Source organism: Podarcis erhardii (genome assembly GCF_964252035.2).
Source record: "Podarcis erhardii genome assembly, chromosome: Z".
Lineage (NCBI taxonomy): Eukaryota > Metazoa > Chordata > Lepidosauria > Squamata > Lacertidae > Podarcis > Podarcis erhardii.
This window is the reverse complement of record NC_138504.1, coordinates 21,418,980-21,442,304: the sequence shown is the minus strand read 5'-3', so window position 1 is coordinate 21,442,304 and position 23,325 is coordinate 21,418,980. Positions and strand designations below refer to the sequence as shown.

The following is a 23,325-nucleotide window of genomic DNA, read 5'->3' as shown; positions in this document are numbered from 1 at the left end:
GAGGAGGTCCCAACTAAACATCAGGAAGAACTTTCTGGCAGTAAGAGCTGTTAAGACACTAGAACAGACTTCCACAAGAAGTGGTGGGCTGTATTTCTTTTGATGTGTTTAAGCAAAACTTGGATGTCCATCTGTCATGTATGATCTAGTTGAGATTCCTGCATTGCAGGGGCTTGGACTAGATGGCCTTCAGGATCCATTCCAAATCTACAATCCTATGATTCTATTATATGTTAGCTGCTGAGGTGCCAGTCCCTGGCAGGCCCTACCACTGATGCATGCTCTTTCTACCCTTTCCTGAAAAATACTGGGTGCTTTACAGTGAAGGTCTGAAGTTTAGCATAATGTCACTTTGAAATACTGCGGGGAATTAACAGCAGCAGCTCCCAGATATCAGCAGGAGCCACCCAGCATTCCCTGGTATGCTGCTGCCAGGCACTAGCAGCTAGGTCTGCCAGCCAGACACTTTGCCAAGGACCCCCTACACCTTGCCCTGTAAGGACATTAGTTAAAGTGGTCAGAAGACAACATCTTTTGACAACTGCTGCTCTGGCAACATAATCAACTTTGTAGCAGAACAGCAATTTATTTTTCCCTGAAAAGTTTCTTAATGGTTAAATGGGCCAGATCCTTATGTCTCCCACACCACCCCAAGCCAACGTATCTTTATTTGCCCCACACCCACATGGTAGGCAGGTGAGCCTTAGCTGAAATGGCCTCATAAGCCAGAAGGTGAGTCTAACTAGGTTCACAGGCCAGGAGCTACCACCTTTGCCTTTGCAAATTTTCTGTCCTCAATTTCTGTTAACCACTATTCCCAGCTAGGCACCATCTTCTTGCTAATCATTAGCACATTGGTTAGTACCTAGAATCTGCAGCATTTTCCAAAGCGCTGATTCGACAACTTCCAACTCACTGTAGAGACTGCAAGTGTTACAAGACCAAAAATCACTTTTGCAGTGTTTGACCTGCGTCAGTTGTTTCACACATGCAAACCGCTAGCTGAAACATAATCACTGATTAAGGGGTGTGCGGGTCTTTGCTATCATTTTTGGAGGTTCAGAAGACAGTCAAATTTGGGGTTAATAGTTCTGCATAAGGAATGACTAACCAAAGAGAAACTAAGTTTCCCAGTGGTCAGGAGATCGAATTGCAACACTATCTACCACTCCTTTTTTTCCACATCTAGCCACCTGTAGACCAATTACATTGAAGTTACACAGTTTAAAGTATCCTAAGAACCACCTTCGTCCACAGGTGCCTCTCCTAAACTCGGTTCAGCATCTGAGGTCCTACTTCACGTCTTTCCTCCAACTGAGGTTCATCAGTTGAGAAAGAGAAGCAACACATTTTCAGTTGTGGCACTGCCTGCCCTATGGAGGCTGTCACTCCATGCCTTCTGGCACCTGGTGAAAACCTGGCTCTTTACAGGCCTTTTGAGAGAAGCTACTGAACATCTGTTCTGCCTGCTGATTTTCTTGCAACACTTTATCATGCTGCTTAATATTGCATGGATTATATGTACAGGCATTCTGGGTTCTGGGTCATTGTGCACTTGCATGAAATCGTGTGCAATTGAAACACCCCATTTCATCCCGCTCTCACCTCATTCAGCCCACAACCTGCCCCTACCCCACTCCCGTTCCGCCCTTTTAGTGACGTCTTATGTTTCCAGGTCACTTCCAGGTTCGGCACTGTGCGTGTGTGCGCAATCGCGCACATATCTGTTTCGCCTAAAACGTTGCTTGCCTGTATCTCCATCCTCTTGTGTGCTCTGAGTTCCCCTAGTGGAAGGAAAGAAGGGCAGAAATTTCTAAAATAAACACTGACATTTAAGTCCCACTGAGTGCAGTGGGCTATGTAGGCCTGGATATCAGTTATCTCTACTTCACTGAGTTAGACCAGGCTTTTACCTAATACAGTGGTACCTTGGGTGAAGTACTTAATTCATTCCGGAGGTCCGTTCTCAACCTGAAGCTGTTCTTAACCTGAAGCACCACTTTAGCTAATGGGGTCTCCTGCTGTTGCCGCGCCGCCGGAGCACGATTTCTGTTCTCATCCTGCAGCAAAGTTCTTAACCCGAGGAACTATTTCTGGGTTAGCGGAGTCTGTAACCTGAAGCGTATGTAACCTGAAGCGTATGTAACTTGAGGTACCACTGTATGCTCCTCTCCACAAACCTTTAGGATATGCTAATATTTCCCAAAGTATTTTCCCTCTATTGAAATTTCAACAACGCAGAATGAAACACTGCAAAACATGTTTACCTGCTCTGAATACTTCATTTTGGGAACAAAATCTGGGGTTTCCTGCTTTAGTATTGGGGGAAGAGGGGGCGGGCAGAGAAAGGACACAGAATACATAAATTCCTGAATATTAATGTTGTTTGGAAATATATTTACAAACATATATATTTCAGGGGAAATGCTTCTACCTGCTTTAGGTAATTTTCACCAATTTGTTATTTTAAAGATAATGGTGAGTATCATCATCATCACCACTGTGAGACAACAAGTTAAAGGGGTTAGGGTGTTGAAGTAGAACTGGGGAAGATTTTGATTCTGATTTCTACTCAGCCATTAAGCTCACTGTTGGACCAGTCAGGGTACCAAGCAGAGGTCTTTCACAACTCCCAAGGTGAGTGACAATGAACATAGGACCAGAAACATGCAAAGGGTTACTCCCAACACAGAACTGTGTTGCTCCCTTAGCAAAATAACATACTATAACATAACATACTTAGCTCCCAACACAGAACTGTATTGCTCCCTTGCAAAAAAATAAAAATAAAACTCAGCTCCCTTCTCCTTCACAAGGAGCTTTTATATTTTGACTAACTGCACAAGTTATTCCTTTTCAGTTCCGCAGAAAGCCTTTGCTTGTTTTAGAATCCCAGTCCAACTGGACTGTCAAACATGCAGCTCTTGCTGCCAATTGATAAAAGTCTCACCTGAGGGATTTTAACTATAAATAGACAGGAAACAGAGCAAGAGAGCACTTCCTAACGTGGCCATTCATTATGTAACACGTGCAGTCTATTTCAGTCTACCTCATGTAATTTTTTTAAAAAAGCTTTCATCTAGGCTATTTTCTGCAACCAGAAACGGGAGGACTGGAAGTTCTTACCCGTACTATTTCACAGTCAACATTTAACTCCGCAGCGACTGCTTCAATTTTCTCTCTGCAAATTGCACCAAGGCTCGTCATGCCCCTGTCCCAGTATCTCTTAAGGGTAGCTAAATCCCGGTCACTGAATTGTGTACGGTCTTGTAGCTGTAAATCAAGCACACACTTTATTGTTTTAAGTACTAGAAAGGAGACAACAATTGAAAATGAAGGTGTTCCACATGGTGTTGCAAAGTCAAAAATGAAAGCCCAGTTCCTAACTCCTAACCTTTGAATGAAATGAGAAGTTACCATGTAGATTAGGCTGGTGATAAAGCACATGCCTGGTCACTTGCGGGGGATAAATATGGCTGCATTTATGTGGAAAAGCATGGCTCTCCTCCTCACCATGCAAGTTGAGGGGGAAGCATAATAACTCCATTGGTTATTGGCTGCAAAGCCAACTTGCACAATATAAAACAGGGGTGAGGAGCCTGTGGCCCTCCATATGCTGCTGGACTACAACTCCCATCATCCCTAACTACTGGACATGTCAGCTGGGGCTGATTGGAATTGGAGTCTACCTAAAGGGTCACAGGTTCCCCAATCTGGATATAAAATGTACTATTAAAAAATGAACTTTGCGGGGGCGGTGGCATTAATCTCTGGTCACTAAACACCAGCCCCAAATAAGAAGCCACCCAAGTGGCTCAGGGCTGGACTTTGGCAAACTTGAGAAGGAAGAAGACTCCAAAACTGGAGGACAGCCAGCAGGGCACCTCGCTAAGCAAAGGGATTTTTTAAGTGACATGGTGATTGTCACTAACCAAGAATTAGGAAGCAGGTGGTTAAAAAAAACAAACCATGTAAACAAGCTCTTTGACTGAAGACTTCACTTTGCCCTTTAAAGCACCACTGTCTGCTAAATCATTCACATCTTGCCTGGCCTTAAATTCATCAGTCATGTTATACAGATTCTGAAGGACAGGTTGTCAGACGGTTTTCTGGCAAAGAACTTCAATTAATACACTATAAAAAGCAGCCCTTGTGGCTAAGTAGAGGCTGCCTCTCTGTCATGCTCAAGATTACATATGGTTTCTCATGTGTGAAGGTCAACATTTGTTTCTTTTCAACATTAGGTAAGGGATGGCCTGCAAACAGCACTGACTCTTTTGAAGGGCTTCCTTTCCCTGTCCCCATACCCTGAATACTAAGCAGCATATAAATATCTGAAATAAATAATAAATACCCCTTCTAACCACCATGCAAAAATATCTCTTATGCCACAGCATGGGCAATGTTGTGCTGAAGGTAACGCTCACAATTCTTTAACCAAAGCTAAAGATTCTTTGGGACGCGGGTGGCGCTGTGGGTTAAACCACAGAGCCGAGGACTTGCCAATCAGAAGGTCGGCGGTTCAAATCCCCGCGATGGAGTGAGCTCCCGTTGCTCGGTCCCTGCTCCTGCCAACCTAGCAGTTCGAAAGCACGTCAAAGCGCAAGGAGATAAATAGGTACCGCTCCGGCGGGAAGGTAAACGGCGTTTCCGTGTGCTGCTCTGGTTCGCCAGAAGCGGCTTAGTCATGCTGGCCACATTACCCGGAAGCTGTACGCTGGCTCCCTCGGCCAATAAAGCGAGATGAGCGCCGCAACCCCAGAGTCGGTCACGACTAGACCTAATGGTCAGGGGTCCCTTTAAAGATTCTTTAACCTAAGTTCACTTGCATCGCAACTAGGAGAAAACAGAGGTATGGGATAAAGAGGTGTTTATCAATGCCTTGAGATACCTATTGGCCTTAAAATTATCCTTTCTTTTAACTATCTGGCATTATATTCTTCAGCTAATTAAGACCATGTTCACTTGAACAGCTAAAATCCCAAAACTGCTTTCATGCCTGTGGCATTCCACCAAGAAAGGAGTTAAGGTGAAGATTCCTGAGCAGTTTTTCCAGAGTAGGCAACCTCACACCTCTCTGGGGTTCCTGCCTCAATTATACAAAGACTGAAACCCCTGGGACAGCATCTAGCACAACTGCAAATACTTAAAGACTGTGCCTGACTATATATAAGAAAAGCTTCAATTTTTAGATTCTCTGATCTATAGTAAGGCACCATATCAAAAGCAGGGGTTGGGAACCACTAACCAACGAAGCTTCCCCATCCAGGAACTACTATTGTGCACTTACTCAATTTATTAATCCCTTTACACATAAGCAGTTTACAAAATTTGAAGAGCATGAAGTATAAATTTTAAAAATGCATTAAAACAAATGTACAGTGGTACCTCGGGTTACATACGCTTCAGGTTACAGACACTTCAGGTTACAGACTCTGCTCATCCAGAATTAGTACCTAGGGTTAAGAACTTTGCTTCAGGATGAGAACAGAAATTGTGCTCTGGCAGCGTGGCGGCAGCAGGAGGCCCTATTAGCTAAAGTGGTGCTTCAGTTAAGAACAGTTTCAGTTTCAGGTTAAGCACGGACCTCCGGAACGAATTAAGTACTTAACCTGAGGTACAACTGCAATAATAACCTATCAAACAAACCAAATACAGTGGAACCTCGGGTTAAGAACTTAATTGTTTCTGGAGGTCCGTTCTTAACCTGCAACTGTTCTTAACCTGAGGTACCACTTTAACTAATGGAGCCTCCCGCTGCCACAGCGCCGCCCCCGTGCGATTTCTGTTCTCATCCTGAAGCAAAGTTCTTAACCCAAGGTATTATTTCTGGGTTAGTGGAGTCTGTAACCTGAAGCACCTGTAACCCGAAGTACCACTGGATGAGATCCTGTATGAGATGCACAGTGGCACATACAAGGGTGCTTCCATGGGATTAGAATTTATTTTCCAGGGCTAGCATACTACACATTCTCCTTCTAAGATTACATTAAGAAGTGGACTGAATCCTCTTGGTAATAGTTGTCTTTAGAGGGGACAGTAAGTGCCTGTGTATGCTCCACCAGTATGTGAGGGTTTTGCTGAAATTTATTGATTTAACGAAATTAATATACTGTGTATTCAAACTAACAAACTTTGAGAGATTTACATAGATGATTTCAAATGAGGGTCAGGAAAGCAGTAACTTATGGATAAGGCCCTAGATAATAAAATGTAACTCTTTAGAAGCAATAAATTCCAGGATACTAAATACTTGGGTGTTATAAACTGGGGGAAACAAGAGAAGGTTTTCCAGATCTCCTGCAAACTTCCCAAAATCATTTAGTTGGTCTTTGTTAGAAACAAGATGCTGGAACAGACGAGCTCTTCATCTAATTCAGGAGGATTCTTATGTTCTGAAAAATAGGATTGCACTGCCCCACTCCCACAAAGAGTCAATGGGAAATGGAAAAGAAGCTCAGCTGAAAGAAACATTTTGACAGCACAGATGAGAACAAGGTGGGTCAGTACATGCTCCAACACATTCAACACACACATAATTTAGCTGTACTAGAGGTATTTGCCCCTTTCCTAGCTGTCATTGATATTTGGGGGAATGTGATGCTGAAAGTATCAAGAAGATGAATCTCTTATACAGTGTTGAAACAAAATTTTAAAAATCCTTCCAGTAGCACCTTAGAGACCAAATAAGTTTGTTATTGGTATGAGCTTTCGTGTGCATGCACACTTCTTTGGCTTTGGGTCAAAATTTATCTGCAGCTCATTTAAGAATGGCATTCAAGATTGTCCTAGGTCACAAAACCAATGGAGCTATTTTGTTGTCCTAGCACAAGTGGAGACACTTATAACATACTTTACTCTTTTAGCAAATCTCATTTGAATACAATTTCCTTGTGCAAATAGAGAGATTATATGAAAGTCTAGAAATTGTGTCATTTGTTAAGACTACAGCATCTACAGACAGGTTTAAAATTGCTTTAAAAGCATATTCAATTGCAGAGATTGAGCCTATTCAATGCCACCACAAATTAATAGTTAGCTAGTTAACCAACAACACTAAAAGCAGAGTCTGTGCACTGTTGTTTTTCCATGGTAGATTTAGAGTTATTGCTGAACTGAAAGATTTATAGTTCTCTGTCATTGCATTTTCCTTTCGCTATGTGCCAGACAGCCTGGGTTTCATTCTCTCTAAATTAATTAAATGAGACAGAAAAGGAGAAGGCAAAACTATTTAGAGGCACACAGAATGTAAGAGGAGAGCTTTCAATAGTTAGTTGAAATGGACTATAAATTCTAAATATGAAGGTTTTACTTTGAGAGCCATCCATTAGAGACGTCTTTGTTACTCTTGCCATTAGCAATGCTCATCTCCTTTTAAGTCTTATTCTGCATTTCTAAAGGGCTATGCCATGCTATTTTTCACTCCACTGAGCTTTCCCAGTTGATTTTAGTGACACCAATCCATCACTAGAATTATTTGACAACTGGAAATACATTGCAGTCCATCTTACAAAAGGAGGATTCCTAACAGCAGGTTTAATTTTGAAGTTTTATTGCTTTCGTCATTATTTAAGCCAACAGTGAGAAATCCGTGTTGATACTGCTAGCTATTAATAAAATATAGGAAACATTACTGTCAATGGGGAGACTTTTAGGATCTCCATGAATGCAGATGATAATCTTCACCCTTTCTCATTCACTACTGTCAGTGTTGACAGACATGCTTCGAGCATTTTACAAGGTTGCAAGTTAAGTGTAACATAAATTGGAATTACTATCAATGGCAAAGGCAATGTGAATATGCAAAGTTGCTTGGAAAGACAGTGCATACTTCTGACTGTGGGTTACACATATCTAGCAATGTCATCTCTGCACTTTGACAGGAGATGCTGAGGAAGCAGGAAGGGGGCTGTGGGTGGGGAGGAAAGATTTCGTTTCAAGACAAACTTTATTTAAAACCCTACTCGTATTAGTTTAAAAGTTCTAAGCTTAAAATACCTAATCTAAGTCTGCACTTTGTTCACTTACTGCTTCAGTGAGAAGTACTTACAGCTCTTTTTCGTGAACTCCCCATAGTCCAAGGTGCAGGAAGATTTCCTGAAATCTGAGGAAAGAAAAAGAATATTCTTCAAAATGGATTTGGGAAGATACACAATTGTTGTCACAGGCCAGGGAAACTGTACCTGGTCAGTGGACTGCATCTGGACCTGGTCCACACCCGTCCCCCCAGCCAGTCACCTGGAGTCAAGTGATTCAACTTTAAAGGGTGAATCATCATCTTCCTTTCTAGTCATGGATTTGCATTTGGTGCCAAATTTAAAAGGCGCCAAATACAAGCCCCACATGCACAGGAACAACTGGGAGCACATTCTAAAGCTGTGGCTCTACCCACTCTCCCCCAGACATTGTAAGATGTCAAGTGTGGGAGCAGGTGGGCCTCAGGAGTCAGAGATTTTTCCATCTCCAATACTGAGCTTGGCTCTTGTGTTGTCTTGACTATCTTATGTTGCCAGCAGTGTCTTGAAGTCCATCCTGGTAATATTAAGCCCAAACAAACCAACTACTCTCACATTAATCTGGGTGCCATCGTCCTTAAGTCCATGTTCCCCTACAATGAGTCCAAATGTCATCTGTAGTCTGAATCACATAGCTAGGCACCTGAATGAGAATCTGTTTCAGCTGACCTGGAGAAGGCTATCCAATAAAATCTTCACACTTAGATTGGAAACAAGATCCTCAGATGGAGGTTGTTCATAATATGCAACCTTGGTTGTTTCTCAAACAGATAAAAGTCCACTTCACATGTGTAGTTCTTCCAGAACTCTGATCCCAGACCTGGTGTGCAGTGATAAATTTATGCCATCGTCCTTTGTCCATTAACATTCCACTCCTTTGAAAACATTCCTTCCGTTGTTCAAGGCCTTACAGAGCTATAAATAATGCCCCGACAAGATGCCTGCTCCGTCATTAAAACTCTGGGGATTATTTTCCTCAGCCCGCCAGTTAAAGAATAAAGTCACATATATAAAGTCCTGTCAGATGTAATTACCAGTCCTTTGTCTTGCCAAATTACTCTCTCCTCCACTCCTGGTTCAGTCCAAAGCTAATTTAAATAGGGTCCATTACCTCGGTCAGGAACATGGGACGCGGGTGGCGCTGTGGGTTAAACCACAGAGCCTAGGATTTGCCGATCAGAAGGTCGGCGGTTCGAATCCCCACAATGGAGTGAGCTCCCGTTGCTCGGTCCCTGCTCCTGCCAACCTAGTAGTTCGAAAGCACGTCAAAGTGCAAGTAGATAAATAGGTACCACTCCGGTGGGAAGGCAAATGGCGTTTCCGTGCACTGCTCTGGTTCGCCAGAAGCAGCTTAGTCATGCTGGCCGCATGACCTGGAAGCTGTACGCCGGCTCCCTCGGCCAATAAAGCGAGATGAGCGCCGCAACCCGAGAGTCGGCCACGACTGGACCTAATGGTCAGGGGTCCCTTTACCTTTACCTTGGTCAGGAGTGGAGGGTATAGAAAAACACTGTGAAAACCCTTTGTTGAGCATAAATCAGTGCCCCCTTTCTTTTCCTCAGTATCAGACAAAATAACATCATAACAACTGCACACGATTCTTTCGTTTTGCAGGGGAGGCCATTTCAGGAGTGCCCCTTAAGTAAAGCCAATATTCCAAATTCTTGAGGAACTGATCACAGATCATGCCAAAGACGGAGGTTCACCCATGGCAGAGACACACTTCCCAGGTCGCACCCGTTCTGCCTTTCAAGCTGGCAGATACAGGCTTAAGGGACACTGCAGGATACCGTGCACTCCCCAGAATCCGCTGAGGAGCTTTGCCAGGAATTTTTCCTCATAAATTATTGCTTTCCCCTGCTCAGACATCTCCACTGTCCTGGAGGGCAGAAGAGCTCGTCCACCATGACCATGACATCAGGCCGGAAACCCACTGGCTGTTTTACTGTTGATCTGATCTGGCAGGATCTGTCTTATCAACCTAAGCAGCTGTGAAGTTAACTACTCATCAAAAGTGAACAATAATTCCTTTTTAGGAAGCTGGATACATAATTTGCCAGGCCTACTATTAAAGACACACTGCAACAGACAGATGCGGACAGGTGTCTGGTAAAGTGCTTTTATAGCCTAGTAGCTTGTACACAGTTGGGCACAAGCCTCTGCCCAGTATACCTGAAGGAGCGTCTCCAGCCACATCATTCAGCCCAGACAAAGAGGTCCAGCTCCGAGGGCCTTCTGGCAGTTCCATTCCTGCGAGAAGCGAAGTTACAGGGAACCAGGCAGAGGGCCTTCTCGGTAGTGGCACCCACCCTGTGGAACGCCCTCTCATCAGATGTCAAAGAAATAAACAACTGTCTGACTTTTAGAAGACATCTGAAGGCAACCCTGCTTAGGAAAGTTTTTAATGACCGATGTTTTAATGTATTTTTAATCTTTTGTTGGAAGCTGCCCAGAGTGGCTGGGGAAACCCAGCCAGATGGGCAGGGTATAAATAATTTATTATCATCACCATCATCATTATCACCAAGAGAGTCTGCTGTGGCTTGTCCCATTCCTAGTACAGCAAACAGTTTGGAAGCTTCCAAGCCAAGGCTACTTTGACGTGACACGGCTGTAGCCCTGCACACTACCAGTGTTTTCTATGCATGCCACGCTATAGGAACAAGGTTCGCTTCTGAAAGTGAATGACTATTTTTCAAGTGTACTCTATTAAAAAATACTAATAGAATTTCTATTAAGAACACACTATTTTAAAGTATTTTAAAATATCAAAAGTACTACATCTCAAGACAAACATTTCATCCCAAAGGAAAAGTACATTTCAATATCTAGAAGTATCACATTGCTGAACATAACGCAATACTATTTCTGCTGGCAAAAATTTGCATGCAGTGAAAGCCATTAGCAATTTGTTCCTCTATAATCAGATTTTGTTACATTGAAATTGCCAAGATAAAATGCGCTCTGTCCCCAGTCAATGGCTTTTCATAATCAAGCAAAAGATCACAATTGTTCTGGTTTTCAAACTGGAAAAATAACCCGTAATTAGCCTATCAACCTTTTCCATGAAACATACCCCACAGGTTTTTATTCTTTTATTACCCAAAGAAATCTAAACTCTACTGTGAAATGCAAATTAACAAGCAGGATTTGGAATGGCAGAAGATAACCACAACACTCACCTGTAACATCTAAATAGAAAGCATTTTTGCTTAGTGTTTTTTTTAAAACAAACAAAATAAAACCAAAAACATTAAGACAGTTGTTTCTGTAACTGATAAATGCAAGTCCAAAAGCTCACAATCTATGTTCTTCAAATATGAAATCTAAGTCGGGGGTGGGGCTGCTTCCCCACATTTTGTGATCTCACAGAAAACCCACCCAAAGGTGGTTTTTAGCCCCATAAGAAAGCTTCCACTGATTTCCCAATGCAAGCTTTGTAAGGAATGGAAATTTGATACAAACTTAGTGCACAAGGAAAGAATCCATTCACCATGGTCCTGGATCCAGATTGGGGGCCCTTCCCAAACAGAAACATTGCACATTAAAGGCTTGCAAACGTTTTCAGAGCCAACTTTTTCAGAGCCAAATCCATGTACAATTTCCTCTCCACATTAATAAATTCGGAAACAATATTTTTTGAACTGCTAATCTAGCCATAGAATTTCACTCTTTCACTATAAAAGGGTCATTTTACCATTCACTACTCAATGAAATTAATAATAATAATAATAATAATAATAATAATAATAATAATAATTTATTTATACCCTGCCCATCTGGCTGCATTTCCCCAGCCACTCTGGCTCCCAACATATTAAAAACATGATAAAACATGAAACATAAAAAACATCCCTAAACAGGGCTGCCTTCAGTCTGATACAGTAGTTGTTTATTTCTCTGATATATGATGGGAGGGCATTTCACAGGGCGGGCACCACTACCGAGAAGGCCCTGTGCCTGGTTTCTTGTGACCTCACTTCTCACAGTGAGGGAACCGCCAGAAGGCCCTTGGAGCTGGACCTCAGTGTCTGGGCTGAATGATGGGGGTGGGGACGCTCCTTCAGGTATACTGGGCCGAGGCCATTTAGGGCTTTAAAGCACTAACACTTTGAATTTGGCTCAGAAATGTACTGGGAGCCCATGTAGGTCTTTCAGGACCCGAGTTATATGGTCTCGGCAGCCACTCTCAGTCACCAGTCTAGCTGCCACATTCTGGATTAATTGTAGTTTCCGAGTCACCTTCAAAGGTAGCCCCATGTAGAGCACATTGCAGTAGTCTAAGCAGAAGATAACTAGAGCATGTACCACTCTGGTGAGACAGTGTGCGGGCAGGTAGGGTCTCAGCCTGTGTACAAGATGGAGCTGGTAGACAGCTGCCCTGGACACAGAATTGACCTGTGCCTCCATGGACAGCTGTGAGTCCAAAATGACTTCCAGACTGTGTACCTGGTCCTTCAGGGGCACAGTTATCCCATTCACGACCAGGGAGTCCTCCACACCTGCCTGCCTCTTGTCCCCCCAAAACAGTACTTCTGTCTTGTCAGGATTCAGCCTCAATCTGTTAGCCGCCATCCATCCTCCAACCGCCTCCAGACACTCATACAGGGCCTTCACCACCTTCAGTGGTTCTGATTTGAAAGAGAGGTAGAGCTGGGTATCACCCGCATACTGATGAACACCCAGCCCAAACCCCCTGATGATCTCTCCCAGCGGCTGCATGTAGATGTTGAAAAGCATGGGGGAGAGGACAGAACCCTGAGGCACCCCACAAATGAGAGCCCAGGGGTCTGAACACTCATCCCCCCCCCACTTTCTGAACACGGCCCAGGAGGAAGGAGCGGAACCACTGTGTAACAGTGCCCCCAGCTGCCAGTCCCACTAGACGTTCAGAAGGATGTCGTGATTGATGGTATCAAAAGCCGCTGAGAGATCCAGCAGAACCAGGAAACAGCTTTCACCTTTGTTCCTAGCCAACTGGAGATCATCAACCAGTGCGACCAAGGCAGTTTCAGTTTCATGAAGTGGCCTGAATCCTGGCTGGAAAGTATCCAAATGGTCCGCATCCTCCAGGCATGCCTGGAGCAGTTCAGCAACCACCCGCTCAATCACTTTGCTGAAGAATAGAAGATGTGAGACTGGGTGATAGTTGGCCATATTGGCTGGGTCCAAAGATGTTTTAATAACCAATTCTTTCAGCAGGTCTGGGAAGGCTCCCTCACAGAGGGAAGCATTCACCACCCCACAGAGACCATTGCCCAGCCCTTCCCAGCTTGCTTTTATTAGCCAGCATGGGCAAGGATCAAGGAGACAGGTGGTCGGTTTCACTTGTCCAAGCAGCCTGTCCACATCCATGGAGGTAACAGATTGGAATTGATCCCATGCAACTTGACTAGACAGGACTCTAGCACTCTCCTGCCCTGGCCCTGCTCCCAAGGTGGAGTCAACCTCTTTCCGAATCTGAGCGACTTTATCTGCAATAAAAAATTGCAAGAGATCTTGGGGTCCTTACCAGGCCCCGATGGCAAAGGTGGTTCTCTTGAATTGTGAACCACCTGAAAAGAGTCTCTACTGCTGTTTTCTGCAGATGCAAAGAAGATCCTCTTTGCTGTCGCTATTACCACTTGGTAGGCTCAACACTGAGCTCTAACCTGTGTCCAGTCCGATTCAGAATGAGTTTTCTGCCACCAGCTCTCTAGCTGTTTCAGCGATTATTTCATCACCCTCTGCTCTGGGGAAAACCATGGGGCTGTCTGAGCTCAATGCAATCGGTGAGGGCACTTCAGAGCCAGACAGTCAATAGCCCAGGTTAACTCCACACTGCAGTGGGCCACCAGGGCATCAGCTGAAAGGCCATCAAAAGTATTCCTGAAGGAGCATCTCCATCCCCATCGCTGACCTGGGTTGCCTGGTGGACAAGCAGTGGCAAGGACAGGCCCATCTGCTTCATCCAACCAAGTCTCTGTTACACATGCCAAATCAAGTCGTCCATCCACGATCAAGTCATGGATGACAGCCGTCTTGTGAATCATTGACTTGGCATTGCAAGCAGCACCTTAAGGTCATGTGGGTCTCCCTTGTCAATTTCAGTATCCTTCTGGTCAAGACCAGACCCGGAGGCAGGGATAGTCTTCAACCAACTACTAAACCTGCCTCCTCAGTAATGACATGGTCTGGTCTTAGCATAACTCCTCCTCCTCCTGAGATTGGTCACTGAGATCAGTTGTCCCAGTACACCCCTTCCCATGGAACCCCAGCCATTCTGTTAACTGGGGCTCACTCCCAAACAGCCCTGACCCTCTGCCGTTCTAAACAAAATACAAACTATACAATCAAACAGTAGAAACCAATACTACATTTCTACTAAAATTAAACTAATCCCCAGCCCCAACTAAACGTTTATCCTACCCCAACAGAGCAAAAACCCCACAAAACCCAACATTTAAAACGTCACAGATTAAAAACTATTTTAAAACTATTTTAAAACATTTAAAAGCATTTTCAGCAGCAGCTGAAATCTGATTAAGCAACATTCACAGTAAAAAGCACAAAGTTTCACAATCTTTGGTTTAGTATTTGTAGTAAAACTACACACTAGAACATGGGTAGACAAATTAAGGCCTAGGGGCCGGATTCGGCCCAATCGCTTTCTATATCTGGCCCATGGACGGTCCAGGAATCAGGATGTTTTTACATGAGTAGAATGTGTCCTTTTATTTAAAATGCATCTCTGGGTTATTTGTGGGGCATAGGAATTTGTTCATCCCCCCCCCCCAAAAAAAATACAGTCCAGCCCCCCACAAGGTCTGAGGGATAGTGGACTGGCCCCCTGCTGAAAGTTTGCTGACCCCTGCACTAGAGCAAAAACATCATCAGTCAAACCTTTCATACACTGAAAAAAACTTCCATGAATTTAGCAGCCACTCTCAGGTTAAAAAAGCGGTCACTCTCAGGATGGCAGATAATCTGGATAGCAATTTAGCCATCAGGTTAACGTAACTGGTCACAAATCCTGAGGCAGGTCCAACCAGAACCTCTCTAGGCCTGGTACCAGCATCCTTGTGGCTTAGGCAACTGCAGCAAGTGCCAACGCAGGAAAACTAAGACTGTCATGTTTCACTGCTTCTGTAAATATGAGCAGGGTTAGAAATTGAGATATGAAAGCCTAGGTTATGGGTGCAACAACAGAATGTCTAGGCAATCTTTTTAATAACAAGAATACAAAGCTGAAAATGAATGAACTGCAGCTAAAACATTATGTTCATTTTTCACATGGTCTAGTCCTTTCCCTGCCCACCCCCCTAATATTCTTCAGAGAGTAGCTGGAAGTGGGGAGGCAGAAAAAGCTCCTCCTTTTGTTCCACTCTGAAGTCTGAAATCTTCAGCACAGTACTGCACCCAGAGCTCAGAAACTGCTTGTGCTAATGAAATTCACAAAATGCACATAGAACAATGGGAGTTTTGAACACTGAATGAGTGAAAAGTCCAGGCATGATACCTCTTTCAAGGCAAATGAAGAGAGCAGGAATGGTGAGACAGACTCAGCAAAGGCACACTGGAGTTACCTTTACCATTCATGGATAGAGGCCTTAGGCCAAAGTAGCAATGAAAAGGAAACAAAAGGCAGATGTGATTCGCACATGCAGGAGAACATTATGGCCGTCACACTTATGGCTCCACTATACAGCAAGACTCTGCAGCTTCATGTATTGGTGCAGAGGATAAGGTGTCCAAAATCATGGAATAGAATGCATAATGATTCAAGGTGTTTTCTTGGCAAGAAATGCATAAAGCTGCAATTCACTGCACAGAAGTTAACTTGCTGGAACTCCCGGTTTACAACAACATCAACAAAACAGAAGACGATGTCAAAGCACAAGCATTAAAACGTAGGAGGAACTCCAATTACCTGGTAATTATTTTGGTTTTGAGACAGCCTTCGTTGATTGGAAGCTGCAGAATGAGAAGACAGATTACCTCTTGATGGATAAGAACTGCTATATAGTGTGCTCGACATAGTATGCAAGGAGGTACGTGGAGGCAAGTGGTAGTCTCTGTTATGATACGGGGTACTGTTGTGCAAGTCCCTGGAATTAACCAAGTGTGAACTGCAGCCAACACTTCTGCCTGACCCTGGTAGGCCTGTGCCTGGGTTCTCCACCATGAGGGATGTGCCCCTTAGTCGGGGGTTATTCTGTATCTGGGCACCCATTGATGCCAATTCTTCCTCTCTAGCATACTCATCATCGACATCCCCCGTTTCCATGGCAATGGACAAATAACTGCCATCTGCAGAAGAAGAGGACGATGGCTTCTGAGTATTTCCTCCCAGGATTCTCTGAGGTTGATCGGTAACAGCCAAGGAAAAAACCTCTCGAATTTCCACATTGTGCGTGCTGCAGGAAGGATCTCTAATGCTGGCCCTTTGCCCAGATGGCACATGTGAGGCTAGGATTGGATGCTCCGGTTTCGGTAACCTTTGACATCCCATCTGTTCCACTTTGCTTGGTCTGTGGCACAACATGGGCTTCTGAGGTAAAACCAACTCTGCAGTCTGAACCGAAGAACCACCATAGCTTTTCTTAGCATGGTCATAAATAGAATTTGCTGAATTTAACACACTTGTTTGCCTTGACAGGATAATAGTCTTTTCTCCCAGGAACAGAGAAGCATTTTTACAGTGGGGGGCTTGCTGCGCCACTGCAATCTGCTGTCGCTGAAACTCAGGTTCACTTTTTGTTTGTGGCCTTGGAAGAGAATTTTTATGCAGATCACTCACCGATGCACTGGACTGCTTAGTGGACACCAGCCTGTGAGAAGATCTGGCTGGGGTGTATACACCGGTCACCATGACATCGTTGTTGGAGGACGTCCAAGATGCCTGTTGGGTTTGGGGGGAAGCAAGGTTGGCTAGGCTTCGGACATTCGTTACTGTAGGTATGTTCAACGTGCTGGCAACAGTCCCTGATGGGGTGCCTCCAGAATCCACAACATTCTTGCTGCTCATCTTCCTTCTTTTGTTGCCAACCCAGGTCTGCAAACACAAAAGGGTTAATCAGCAAAGGATCCAACTCAAATTCATTTCATTCAGTCCAGAGTATCACAGTACAAAGACTAAAAAAGTGAATGAATGAGACACATGAGTAACTTTACTATTAACTACCACTTGCAATTTTCCAGCTGTTGCTTACATACCACATGCCCTTGCCCATAAACAAGCCACCAGAGTGCAAGATTCGTCTCCCCCCACCCAAGCCCTTTCCACCATAATTTTCTGTCTCTTTATCTTTTCCTTCTCCAAGGAGGAGGAAGGATCAATACCAAACTCTAATATTTCTGGACACTGAGCAGTAAACCTTTGAACTGTCCTATGTGACTGTACCTTTAATAGCAGCTTGATGTGCACACATCACCACCTCCTAATGTTTACAACCATGCTGCAAAGATCTCCATCTACCCATTTCTGAAGATCGAACTTTTGCTATTGAACAGTTAGGGCGTGAAGAACATGCTGGTCCCGCTATCAGAGTATATTCTATCATTTCTTCAGCATAATAGATACATAATAGTTCCAAGCAAGGCCCCTGAACAACACACTGCAATGTACAAGGCTGAAATTTTTTTTCCAAGGCAGCTAGTACTTTCCTGGTACTGTCCTCACCTAGAACTACAAGGACTTAGCATTTACCCCACCACTCATAAGAACAAGTGAGGTCAACTCAAAATAAATTCTTAAAGAAGATTATCACAAATTGTAAGAGCAACAACACATATACCAGGAATCTTCCTAATATCCAAATCAGATCAAGAATTTCATATAATGGCTAAAATGTCCCCAGCGTCTTCCTCATCAGTTGAGAAAGGGGGGGGGGGTGTTGTCTTACCATAGAATGAACTTAATTGCCCACCCACTCTTGTTTTAGCAGAAACTAAATTAAACCACAACATTTTACTAATGTAGTGCAAACTAATGCAATTAAACTACTGTTTCAGATTCATTTCACACTGTTTCAGAGCCTTTATTTCTTTTATTTACTGCATTTATATACCATCTTTCTACCAAGGCACCCATTAGGAGGAGGCAAAGCCACCAAGCATACACTCAACAGGGAACTGTAGCCAATAATGATCTCCTGACAAGCATAACTGTATGATACAGGTGCTTACAAAGGCATATTTGTTACACTTAATTTGTAGGCATAAATCTACAAAGCATCAATGTAACTGCACCCCAATGTAATGTGTGAAGTGTCCCTTACATACTTCACACAATCTTGTTTGACATAATAATAATCAAACATCCAAGTTAAAAAGATGAAAGAAAATTTTCAAACATCTACAAAAGCCAGAATTTCAACAAAAGCCCTAACTTCAGATGCTAAAGAGACTTAAGTTGTTTGGACAAGATGAAAGCACTTCATAGCACTATCTCAAACAACAGGCAAGACTATAAGGAGCTGTCATGGGGGGTGGGTGGGACAAAGCACAAGTTATATTGGGGAAAGGAGCTTTTTCGTTTCTTAATAGCTCCATGTCCCCTGCAGATAAAGAAGCAAAACAAGTGCATTTGATAAACTGTTATGCATATTTTAGCATGGAAGACCTGAGTACTTACCCTGACTACACTGAAGTCCAGCTTAGTTTCTTGTGCACACTGTAATATGAGCTGAAAGCAATTTTTACTCTGATTTGTCATTCCATTTTCATAATAACGCTGCAATATCCTTTGTTGTTCTGCAGTAAATACAGAACGCAGATTCATCTAAAAATAAAAGAAGATACTATGAAAATTGGAATAATTTAAGACTTGCAGATTATTATTATTTTTTAAAGCAGGTGCTTACTTATCCAAGCAAATAGAAAACTACAGTGGACTGAGCTCTATTATATTCTGGTTTATCTGTTATCAGTTTTCTTAATCATACAAAAATATTAATACATACAAGAATCAGAGAACTGCCACATTTTTTAAATAACTAGGAGGGTTGTTGATAGAATCATGTTTGTAGGCATTCAGGAATGGATTCTGTCTCTCAGCCAAGAAGTGGGACACCAAACAAGGCTATGAAGCTGAGGCAGTCTTGGTTCTTAATAGCTTCCACCGAGTTCTACTGGAAAAAAGAAATTGCTTGCAATCTGGGGCATACTTGATTGCACAGACTGGGAACAGGGGGGAGATTTGTTCCATCTTGCAGACATTGCAGCAAGGGATCTCTGTAATATACTTCAATGAAAGAGCCACAGCTTATCTGATATGATATAGCTGGCTTGCTATCACTGAACTTGTAAGTACAGTGGTACCTCGCAAGACGAATGCCTCGCAAGACGGAAAACTCGCTAGACGAAAGAGTTTTCCGGTTTTTGAGTCGTTCCGCAAGACAAATTTCCCTATGGGCTTGCTTCGCAAGACGAAACGTCTTGCGAGTTCTTGCGAGTTTGTTTCCTTTTTCTTAAAGCCGCTAAGCCGTTAATAGCCGCTAAGCCGCTAATAGCTGTGCTTCGCAAGACGAAAAAACCGCAAGACGAAGAGACTCGTGAAACGGATTAATTTCGTCTTGCAAGGCACCACTGTATATGAGAATGTACAAAGCCACATTATGCTATACCAGGAACAACTCTGGACAGCGGTGGCCCTAGGGTGCTTTTCTAGATCTACCTGGAGATGCCAGGGATTGAACCTGGGACATTTTGCATGAAGAGCAGGTGCTTTAACACTGAGCTACAGTCCTTCTATACACATCTATGTATGTGTAAGGGCAAAAAATGTTGCCCTCAGAGCCCAGGACCAGAAGCATAAGGACCCTTCTCAAATGTTTCAGCCTTCTCTTCAGTCACATGGACTTGCCTAGTTATAAAGTAGCACTGTGGAGGTATCTTGATTTCCCTTTCCAACACCTGAAAGTGACTAAAAACTTGCCATTTCTGAAGCCGAGCAGTTCTGGTTCTGCACAGTATCTGGATGGGTGACTGCTTGGGAATCCCACATAAATCTAACAAAGTGCAGGAAAAACTACAAGAGGTTCCCCAGAAACTATTATTTTTGTGCAAATTTAAGCAAACATAGAAAAAGCTAAACCCAAAGTTTCTACTAAAGTGGTGCATATATTACAAAGCCTGTACCGTCATACCTCATGTTACGTGTGCTTCATGTTACTTTCTTTCAGGTTACGTCCCGCGGCAACCTGGAAGTACCAGAAAAGGTTACTTCCGAGTTTCGCCACTCGTGCATGCACAGAAGCACAAAATGACGTCATGAGCATGTGCAGAAGTGGCGAATCGCAACCCGTGCGTGCGCAGACGCGCCACTGCGGGTTGCACTCTTTTCATGTTGCAAACGGGCCTCCAGAAAAGATCCCATTCGCAACCAGAGGTACCACTGTATAACAACTTACAGCGCAAGTAGAACTGATATACAGATCACATTTTATGGTCATATAAATGCAAGAATGAGTTACCCAAACAGTAAAAATAATGGCTCTGAAAAAGCATGGAGAATATTAAGGTTGTTGAAATTAATGTATATCATCCAGCTCAAGAAAAGCAGATTAAGTCATGTGAAGTTCTTGCAGGAAGAGTCTGTTCTGGGCCCTGTATAGAGTGTCTAAAATGGATACTCAAATGGAAAGAGTATCTTGTATGAAAGATGTATACCTGAGTTGCTAACTGCTTCTTGCTGTACTTCTACACCTCTAATTTTAGAGAAAATATGCTAATTAAAAAATTATCTATACTGTAAAGTAACAGTATGTTAAAGGTAAGTAAAAAATTACCAGTTTTAGACTCCTAATTAATAGCAGTTGCCAGGACATTGCTCCGTTCCCCTCTACATAGTTCCATTCCCATTTCAGACATTGTGATACAGTGGTACCTCGCAAGACGAATGCCTCGCAAGACGAAAAACGCGCAAGATGAAAGAGTTTTCCGTTTTTTGAGTCGTTCCGCAAGACAAATTTCCCTATGGGCTTGCTTCGCAAGACGAAAAGTCTTGCGAGTTCTTGCGAGTTTGTTTCATTTTTCTTAAAGTCGCTAAGCCGTTAATAGCCGCTAAGCCGCTAATAGCCGTGCTTTGCAAGACGAAAAAACCGCAAGACGAAGAGACTCGCGGAACGGATTAATTTTGTCTTGCGAGGCACCACTGTATATTGATATATAATAATATTTAGCTAAAAAGGAAATTTTGCCCAAACCTTCTGCTCCATGGATGGAACATTTACTTTAACAACCACATCTGCTCTACTAGTGCTAATCTATTCAAACATAGAAGAGTATATGAAGGCTACTATGTGTTAGGAAATAAGATTGCTAGGTGAATTATTGGACTTCCTATTTTGCTGCCATGGTGAATGGCTGTGCCCATAACAGTACAGCCCTTTCGTGCAGACAAGGATAATATGGGAGTAATTGTCCTCCCAAAGGCCCCCCCACCAGGGCTGGGGGGAGCAGGCCACTCCCAGATCATCTGATACCTGCTGCCCATCCTGAAGGAATGCAAGGGGCGCTGGGTGCAATGCACTGCACATCTTGGCATCTCCTCAAAGCTGGCGCCATGAGCAGAGGACACCAGTTTCTTAAGATAAAAATTCAGACTTATTTAACAGGCATGCTCTGAACTAGCAGAGATAAAATAATTTGCTAATTTAACCAGCCACTGAGAAGGATTTGATGTGGAGAAAGACTTTCGTCGTAACTAAAGGACAACTGTTTGAAATATATGAGTGGGCGCTAAGCTACATGCGAAATAAACTTTGTGAAATTTTGACTATGATTCTGGCAATGACCATTAAGGGAAAGATGAAAGGAATTCCTGATTGGAGTTACTGAGTTAGCGGGGAGGCACCATCTCGTTAGCAGGAGACCAAAGAGGAGAATTCTAGATATCTGCCCAGGATTAATGGTGGACTGTGACACAGTTAAAATTATCCCTGTGAGCAGAAAACGAAAGTAGCGTCAATGAGGAGCAAGAATAACATCACAAAGGACTAATCCGCTTGTTGAATTAACTGATGGATTAACTGTATAGCCCCAGGGGGACTATACAATTTGTACTTGTAGTTTTACCTGGTAAACCTCGCCCGAAGGGCAACTGTTTGAAATACGCAAGCGGGCCTGAAAGAGCATTTTGCTTCTGTTGTGGTTTAAATATACAGTGGTACCTCGGGTTACAGATGCTTCAGGTTATATGATTTTGGGTGGCGCACCGTGCCGAACCCGGAAGTACCAGAACGGGTTACGTCCAGGTTTCGGCGCTCGTGCATGCGCAGAAGCGCCAAATCGTGATCCACGCATGCGTGGACGCGGTGCTGTGGGTTGCGAATGTGCCTCCCACACAGATCACTTTCGCAACCCGAGGTTCTACTGTAATACTGACTGGGTGAAGATTCTGGCAGCTACCCTCAGTGGAAGATGGAAAGAATTCTGGGCTGGAGTTAATGTGTTTCTGCAGAGGTACCAGCATGTTGGGAGATGGAGCGAGATTACAGAGGGGAATTTCAGATTTCTGCCCAGGGTTTGGGATGTGGAATATTATGGCTCCTGTGAGCAGAAACTGAAACTGAAATTGCTGAAGTGTGGATAACAACAGGGAAAATATTTCATCCAGAATTATGAAGGCAAAAGTTGAACAGACCAGTGGTTGCAAAAATAAATGAAAATTAAATGAAGGATTGACATCGGAATGGTTTATTGACTAACTAAGAAATGCTATGTGATATTTAGATGATCAGCATTTTGTGAAATTCAGAGCATGGGAAGACACCCAAAGATACATAATTTGGCATTTATATTTGGCTTTTTTATTGTATTGTAATTTGGAATGTTTTAATGTGATTTTATTGGATTATTAAAATGGAAAACTTAATATTTAAAAAAAAATGATTGCTAGGTGAATTATTATTTCTCACAAACCATTTATATGTGGCTCAAATGCAAAAAAATTAAAAAAATTAAATTAAATTAAATACCAAAGAGGAAAAACTGCCACATATTTAACCATAAATTGTATCCTCACACACACTATAACATCTCCTAGCCCACAGTAAGCATGGATCTAAAACTAAAGCGTTCTTAACAGGTCTACTCACTTTCCTAAACAGAAATATAGGAAGCAGGATTCTATCATCCCTAGCATTGTGTACTCTGTCTTGCAACAACTCTCCAAAGTTTTGGGCAGAGATGTTTCTTACCACCTCCTACTTCAGGTCTGGGGAACCTCTGTCCTTCCAGATGCTACTGAACAACAACTCCCATCATCTCTGGTGATTGGTCAGATGGGTGGAGTCGTTCAGCAACATGTGTAGGACCAAATGTTCCC

The 23,325-nt window shown here is 43.2% G+C and overlaps 1 protein-coding gene across 9 annotated transcripts in view; it reads right to left on the bottom strand.

The window, feature by feature from the left end:
• Nucleotides 1-23,325, bottom strand: part of HDX (highly divergent homeobox) — a 44,451-nt gene that overhangs the window by 15,509 nt on the left and 5,617 nt on the right. For 5 of the 9 annotated variants that reach the window (XM_081848014.1, XM_081848016.1, XM_081848013.1 and 2 more), the window contains exons 2-5: nt 18,631-18,777; nt 15,925-17,049; nt 8,051-8,104; nt 3,127-3,273 (exon numbers count right to left, since the gene is read on the bottom strand). In XM_081848014.1, coding sequence (XP_081704140.1) covers nt 3,127-3,273; nt 8,051-8,104; nt 15,925-17,049; nt 18,631-18,777 — 1,473 coding nt within the window. The remainder of the gene's footprint in view (nt 1-3,126; nt 3,274-8,050; nt 8,105-15,924; nt 17,050-18,630; nt 18,778-23,325) is intronic. The other 4 variants (XM_081848019.1, XM_081848018.1, XM_081848017.1 and 1 more) reach the window with 4 other exon arrangements.